Consider the following 8204-nt stretch of genomic DNA (forward strand, 5'->3'; position numbering starts at 1 on the left):
GCTAACTTATAGCAGCAACATTTATCTTCTATTGGTTAGCCTCGACACATCACCTCATCAAAAAACATCAACATGAACTTACCATTATTCGTGATAAATGAGCACTCATTGGTATCACTTCATAAACTATTTTAAAACCTCTTGGGCGTTTCATTCTTCACATTATTTTATATGATGAGGTTATCAAGATAATCATCAAAGTTTATAGTGTATGGTCTTGTAATACACTATGTAACCTAATGTATATTAGTCCTACCAATTCATGTCATCGACTTATGGACACCCGCTCCACTTCAAAACCAAGATGTGTGCGACCAAATTTATACCGAGGCATGCGCGTAGCTTAAACTCTACTGATTTCTTAATGAATTCGGTTACATCAAATGGTGCCAAAAAAAGTCCAATCTTTTACTTAATAACTTAGCTCTAATACATAAAAGAGAAACAATAAACCTCATTATGCACCAATCCACTTAATAAGCTAATATAATCATTTAGTTTGACAATAACATGAGAGACCATTCAGAAAATTTAATTTACCTCTCACATGATGAGTCTAAGTTTGTTATTTTTTTTTGTTTTTTGTTTTTTTTTCAAATTACAAGGTTTTATAAACAACTAAAACATCAACCGGTGAACACCTAAAAGCTGCCTCCATGCCCTCCACAAACCGAATAAAAGCCCTAAAACAATGAAACAGTGTTACATAAGTTCAAAATTACACCATTTCGACCAATTTAAGAATACGTATTCCCCTATTTTTGAAAATAAAAACAAATGATTTTATGTCTCCAAATATATTCAATAATGACTTATATGCCTTCGAACGCCTTATCACTCCTCTCTTTCCAGACTTTCCAACAAACTATAATAACCAAGCCGTGAAACTCCTCATTCTCCTTCTCACCAAACTTAACAGTCTTGTGCATCTCTAAGAAATTCTTTATCGAGAAACTGAAAATAAAAGGAATTTACATATATACTTTATTAAAAGAAAATAGATGGTAAAAATAAGAAATAAATCATAAAAATCTTATTAAAAGTTTTCATAAAAAATGATGATAAAACCAAAATAAGAATATAATTAAAAAAAAATTATGAATGATGGAATTTCCCAAGAATAAACATAAGGCTGAGGGGTGTGGGGGGCGCGAGAGGGGGCGCGAGTGGGGGCTCCAGCCAATAATATTGTGACGTGTGGCAGAGAGAGAAACTTGATAAGATGGGTGTTGGTTGTGGTGCTCGCGCCCCGGGACATGGTGTGGAGGGGCGCGAGAGGGGGCGCGAGCGGTATTTTTTTTATTTTTTTTATAAATGTATTAAAAAAACGTATTATTAAAAAAACTCATAAATTATTTAAAAAAACACACATTAATTAAAAAAACACATTAATATCTGAAAAAAAAATTAAAGTACTAAAAAAAACATTATTCTTATTCTTCGGCTTGGTCTTCTTCGATCAACCTCTTCCGGATACGTTCCTTTTGTTTTTCCATCAGCATTTGGTCGACCGGATTTAGGTTACTAAAGTCTCTTGTAAGGAAGTCCAAATCTCTCATTCTTCTTTTTTCCTTTTTGTCATTAGAGACCACCTCCATGGTTTTGTTGAATTTATTGAGGGATTCAACAAGATCGGTGATGTTTACGGCTTCCCCCTCAGCCGGTTTTTTCCCCCTGGCGTCCCTTCCCAATGGCCGCCTCCTCGGCGGTGAAGACGTTTCCTCCCCCGCAACGTTTAGGTCGAATCCAACCCGGCAATCCGACCCGGCGGAAGTGCTATACGCTCCAGACGAACTAGTTTTAGTCCGTTTCGGCCCTACTTCCGCATCAAGGTCCGGCGCCACCAGCTCAACCCACTTAGAACACCTTCTCAACCTCTCCTACACCTTTACATCGTCCCACGTCTTCACTGTCCCATACCTCCGCAGGCACTCCTGCTTCCACTATTCGACAGTGAAATTATAAACCGCCAAATCGTCACTGCCACTTGGTCTCATACGACCGGCGTTCCAGTTGAACAGATTAGTAAACAAGCCGACAAATTTTCTGATTTCGGTCCACCGACCCGAAATCATATCGGCGTTCCGCTCTGTACTCCCAACGAGCGAATAGAACGTCTCCCTAACCTTTGTCCAAAAGACCTTGCTCTTTTGGTAGTCCGCTGCAAAATGCATAAATAAATTTGTAAGTCATTTAACTTTTTTATTTAACTTTTTTATTAAAAATCATTTTTAAAAACGTTAAAACAATTACCGCAACGCCGATCCTCAGAAATGACTATCCAAGCCCGACACAGGGCTTCCTTCTCATCCGATGACCACGGAGTGGTTTTCCGTTTCGTCCTTCCAGTCGAAGCCGAACCCGACCCGTCCGTTGCAACTTGTTTTTTCCGGTGGACGCGTCTTCTTTGTCCCGCAGCTTCACCTTCTGGTTCTTGTGTCTCCGGAACAACAAAGTTAGGAGACGGCTGTATGTTGGATGGTTGAAAGCCTGATGATTGTTGCGACCCCCGAATAAAACATCGGTTGGTCCGGTGCCGACCATAAATCGTCGTAACTGTAATCTGAATCTAGGTTTGGGTACCAATTTCCAGCCATGTTTTTAAAAAAGGGTTTAGAAGATGGGGTGATTTTGGGTTTTGGGTGTGGTATGTGATATTGGTATGTGATATTGGTTTTGGGTGTGGTATGTGATATTGGTTTATATAGAGAAAAATTTTTTTTTTTTTTAATAAACATTATGAGCCCAACGGCTCTATTTACGCATCCCAAGACTCCTTCACGCGTATTCCCAGCCGCTACCCCTCTTGCGCCTGCCTCTTTTTCCGCGCTCGCGCCCCTCTCGCGCCTCGGTGGTGTGGTGCTCGCGCCCCGGGGCGCGAGCGGATGGGCTCACGCGCCCCCTGTCGCGCTCCACACCCCTCAGCCTAAGAAATTAAGAATCATTCATAATAATTCCACGTCATCGATCCACCACTCCCCCCAAATCAACGGCTCACATCAGTCCAAACCTCATGACACGGATCCTCAATCCACACCATCCAAACTTTTCAACATCCCGCCAAAATCCACCCACCGTTCAAATTTCAAAACCCCCAAACTTCAACCTCTTTATAAACCCCACTTCACAATCCCAAATCCATCATCTCATCTTTTCTCTAACTAGCCCTAGAAATCAAATACTCATTCAATCAATTACAAAATGTCTGGACGCGGCAAGGGCGGTAAGGGGTTGGGTAAAGGAGGAGCAAAGCGTCACCGGAAGGTATTGAGAGATAACATTCAGGGTATCACCAAGCCCGCCATCAGGAGGCTGGCCAGAAGAGGCGGAGTGAAGAGGATCAGTGGTTTGATATATGAGGAGACGCGTGGGGTGTTGAAGATATTCTTGGAGAATGTGATTCGTGACGCGGTGACATACACAGAGCATGCCAGGAGGAAGACCGTCACGGCCATGGATGTCGTCTATGCTTTGAAGAGGCAAGGCAGGACATTGTATGGGTTTGGGGGTTAATTAGGTTTATGTTTGTGTTCAGATGTTATAATATTTGTGTTTTGAAGTTTAGTTTCTGGGGATCTGTATTTGGTGAAGTGGTTATGATATTAATGAAATCGAAACTTAGTTATGTTATTGTTGCTGTTTTATTGTAATGTATTGGCCATTTCTTATATGGTTGGAAGTATTGATTTAGAACAACAGAAATATGGTGGATTTTGTGTAGTTTTAATGAAAATAACACTTTTTTTTTACTAATATGATTATGTTTTGGTTTAAAAGATATAATATTGTTTTACATTTCATATTTAAACGTAGTGAAGGGGCTAAAATAGATGATAAGCTTAGTAGACTGAATAGACGATGACCCTGTGACGAGCAAAACAAACCATGAAGCAAGACTATCTAGGCGGGTCAAATGATGGTGAACAAGAAGCAGCCCAATGTTCCTTTCGACGTAGGTGACTTTGGTCTGAGGCAAAACTCTAGGACGTGCCTTTTTGGAAGACGGTGAGTATAATACATATCTCCTAGTTTGAATTATAAAGTGTATGCATATTTGTCAATAAATAACAAACTTTATAGAAGGTAACCATTATGTGAACATTCTTTTTTGTTTATAAGAATAAAAATACGTTTGTTAAAAGGCCAACAGATTAACTAGTTTAGTATATCAAATTAAAGCAGAGTAATTCCACCCTCAGTAACCGAAAGACGTTAATGTTAACTGGTGGTTAATAGGCGCTCCCTCCTTTGGAGGTCGACGATTCAAATCCACCCGAAGATGGGCAAGGTGAATTAAGAGGAAATTATTAGCTCAAAAAAATAAAATACAAATTCTTGTTATAAAATGAGAAATTGAGTAGGTGGTGGTTAAATCCTACAATCTTGCAACAACAGATACATGCACACTTGATTTGGTAAGTGTTTGGGTGAATGGTCACAAAGAAGATTAGGATAAGAGTAATAATATGTTGAATCAAAACAGGTTTCAACTGACAGCATAATTGTTCAAAACATTTGCAAAATGATCTTATAGTGTAACTACGAAGCAACTTCAAACCTTACAAAAGACTAGATTGCATTTAGTTGATGCAGCCAAAATACCTTGCAAAAGAAACACCATTGATGGATGATCTTCTTTTGTTACTTAATTTTTAATCCTTTCCACCTTCTCATTAGACAAATCTCCACCCTTAGCAATTGTGATTCTGCGTTTATTACCGGTGGATATCACCTCAGCCGAAACATTCTGAATACCATTGGTATCCATGAAAAAGCAAACCATAACCTTTTCTACACCTCTAGGGGCAGCTTGGATGCCATGAAGAGTAAACATGTCAAGAAAAGTATTTTCTTTGGCATATTTTCCCTCACCCTGATATACATTTAATGTCACATCTTCTTGGTAGTCGAAGAGAGTAAAAACTTTCTCCTTGATTGTGGGTATGGGCGTGTTCCTGGGGATCACAACACTCATTAAGTTATCTTTTAGATTCAGTTGTTCAGTACTGATGCCAAGAGAAAGAGGGGTCACATCTAATAGTACCAAATCCCGCACGCTTTTGTTTTCATAACCACCTAAGTTTGCAACCAAAACCGCAGGCCATAAGCCACAGCTTCGTCCGCATGGATGCTCTTGCAAAGTGGCTTCCCATAAAAAAAATCCATCAGCATTTGTTGCACCTTAGGAATCCTTGTCGATCCACCAACAACAACCACTTCATGAACATCGGATTTGTTCATATTTCCATCTCTCAAACAGTTTTCCACATGCTTAATGCACATGTTGAAGAAACCAACGTTAATCTCCTCAAATTTTGCCCTGCTTAATTTCGTTGTGAAATCAGTTCCCTCGTACAAACAATCAATTTCAATCGTTGTTTGCGTTGTTGAAGACAAATCCCTCTTCGCTTTCTCACAAGCAATTTTCAACCTCATTTTTGCTCTTGCATTCTCACTCACGTCCTTATTTTCTTTCTTTTTAAAGACATCAACACAATAATCCACAATCAACTGGTCAAAATTTTCACCGCCCAAGTGAGTGTCACCACCGACTGCTTTAACAGTAATGGTACCAGCCTTGTTGATCTTGAGAAGCGACACGTCAAAGGTTCCTCCACCCAAATCAAATATCAACACATTTTTCTCTTCAGGACAATTTACATCGGCAGACTTGTCAAGACCGTAGGCGATTGCTGCTGATGTTGGGTCATTAATCAAGCGCATAACATTAAGGCCCGCCAAAACACCAGCATCCATCGTTGCCTGGTGTTGCTTGTCGTTAAAATACGCAGGAACAGTTATAACCGCATCTGTCACTCTTGTTCCAAGGTATGCTTCAAAACTAGTCCAACAATGGTTGTAATGTTTAAAGTCATTTAGTGTTAGCTATTTATTATAAGATAATGGTTTAAAGTCATATAGAAGAAACTTATTACCAAAAACAGTGTTCTCTGGGTTCCTTGTGATTAGGAATAATCTCAACACGGTTGTGTTTATCAAACCAAGCGGCCACACATGAATATGTTGTCCCAAGATCAATACCAATTACACAACTTCCTTCAACTCTCTTACCCATCTTCAAACAAAATGTAATTAATGATAGTGTAACGTTTTTATCATAGAAATTATACACATAGTTTTTAACGACTAGTTTACCGGTTAAATTTTTTAATGGCTAGTTTTTAACGATTTCAAATTATCTCTCTTTCATTTGTTAGAGTAATTGTCATCTTAAATTATGTATTTTTTTTGTTTATTTATTTGTTATATTTTAGTTAATCTATTTTTTACTAAATTTATATTATATTTTTATTAATTTAAATAAAAGATATAAAAATTTAATATTTTATACTAGTTGTGAAATTCTTATTTAAAATAAATGTAAAAGTAAGTGATAATGTGAAAATGTAAAGATGGTTGAAGAAGGTGTATTATTGAAGTAAAATATATATTGTTTTTTTGGTTAATGTATACGTCAGTTTTGGTTAATTGCTATTAAATTTTATTTTATCAAGGGAGTTTGGAGTGTTTTTGTAAACTTTTGAAGATCAGTTGAGTTTTGACTTTTGAGTATATTTTGTGTGAAAATAGTTTGTAGCTGATGAAAAATATTACAAAGAGCGTGAGAAATCATTTGGCGCTAACATGCCATGTCATCGATCCACTACTTCACCTAACAAAACTTTCATCCGTTAATCATAATCCATCAACGTCTCACAATACTTTAAACCCCATAACCCGGATCTTCATTTTCCACCGTCGATCATACCCACAATCCAACGATAACCCATTACCCGGCATACATTTCAAAATCCCCAACTCGACAATCAACCCTTTATATAAACCCTAACCCACAATCCATTTTCAACCGTTAATCAATCACAAACCCATAAACCTTTTGTTCAATTCAAATTCCAACTTGACAATGTCTGGCCGTGGTAAGGGCGGTAAGGGTCTGGGTAAAGGAGGAGCAAAGCGACACAGGAAGGTGTTGAGAGATAACATTCAGGGTATCACCAAGCCCGCCATCAGGAGGCTGGCCAGAAGAGGCGGAGTGAAGAGGATCAGTGGTTTGATATATGAGGAGACGCGTGGGGTGTTGAAGATATTCTTGGAGAATGTGATTCGTGACGCGGTGACATACACGGAGCATGCCAGGAGGAAGACCGTCACGGCCATGGATGTCGTCTATGCTTTGAAGAGGCAAGGCAGGACATTGTATGGGTTTGGGGGTTAATTACTTTAGATGGTTTGTGATGTGTTTGATTTGAATCTTGTGGTGTTATAATATTTGTGTTTTAAAGTTTGGTATCTGTACTTGATCATGTGGTTATGATATTAATGAAATCAAAACTTTGTTATGGTATTATTACAGTTTTTTTTGTAATTTAGTTTTCAATTACTAGGCTTATAACTCTGTAAGCTTAATTTCATTTGGTGGAGTTTGGTCTTTGTGGTCACCCCATTGCACATTTTGTGCTACATGTTGATTCGAGACCTTATGTTTGATCTTCTATATCATTTACATTTGCTTAGTTTGTTGGTGATTAGTGTTACTGTAATTATTAGCATTCACTCTTGTAAATGAATCATTTGCTTAAATTCACTAATTGTGTGCTTAAGTTTGGTGTTTGTATGTCTAATTTCTAATTTGTTTGATTGTCATTGTTGGATATGTATATCCTTGCTTTAGCTGTACCGTTTGCTGGATTTTGGCCCGGCCAGTCTTATTTCTTCAATTTGGTAATTAGGGTCTAAACAGATTCCTTTATTCACTCCCGTTGAGCCAACCCGAGTTTGGAATATGTAGAAAGAATTGCAACGGTGTAGGTTCTGATAGAGACGAGATTTTCTTTTACTAACAATTGGAAAAATATGAGTGAAAAAAATATAAATTAAGCCAACACCCTCATTGAAATTGAGGAACCTGCAAAGGCAGACAAATATCTAGTCACGTTTTTCGGATTACAAGAGGAGGTAAAGCTGTAAAGGTGTGGGATATCCTGCTCAGTTTGAAGGTTTTGGGCGTTGTTCCTGCAAGAACCCTTCATGGCACATCAGTCTTCCATTCCATTTAACTTCTGCTTCTTCTTTGTTGCTTCTTTAGATAGGCACCATCGTTTTGCTTCGACCATCAAAATCTTCATCTCTCTCTGCAACCTCCCTGTGTCACACTGTTACATCGCCCACCCTGCACTATCTTC

The 8204-nt window shown here is 38.4% G+C and overlaps 2 protein-coding genes and 1 pseudogene across 2 annotated transcripts; 2 read left to right on the plus strand and 1 right to left on the minus strand.

Moving 5' to 3' along the window:
• The first annotated feature begins 3201 nt into the window (after positions 1 to 3201).
• LOC143637585 (histone H4) lies at positions 3202 to 3513 on the plus strand. Its single transcript, XM_077104940.1, has one exon. It carries the CDS (start codon positions 3202 to 3204, stop codon positions 3511 to 3513), a length of 312 nt encoding a protein of 103 aa, XP_076961055.1.
• A 1132-nt stretch (positions 3514 to 4645) lies between these two features.
• Positions 4646 to 5757, minus strand: LOC143637586 (heat shock cognate 70 kDa protein-like; annotated as a pseudogene).
• A 1168-nt stretch (positions 5758 to 6925) lies between these two features.
• Positions 6926 to 7237, plus strand: LOC143637587 (histone H4). Its single transcript, XM_077104941.1, has one exon. It carries the CDS (start codon positions 6926 to 6928, stop codon positions 7235 to 7237), a length of 312 nt encoding a protein of 103 aa, XP_076961056.1.
• The last annotated feature ends 967 nt before the right edge of the window (positions 7238 to 8204 follow it).

Source organism: Bidens hawaiensis, unplaced genomic scaffold (assembly GCF_021521415.1).
Source record: "Bidens hawaiensis isolate Kalapana, Puna unplaced genomic scaffold, B.hawaiensis_p1.1 tig00008374_1, whole genome shotgun sequence".
NCBI classification, from domain to species: domain Eukaryota; kingdom Viridiplantae; phylum Streptophyta; class Magnoliopsida; order Asterales; family Asteraceae; genus Bidens; species Bidens hawaiensis.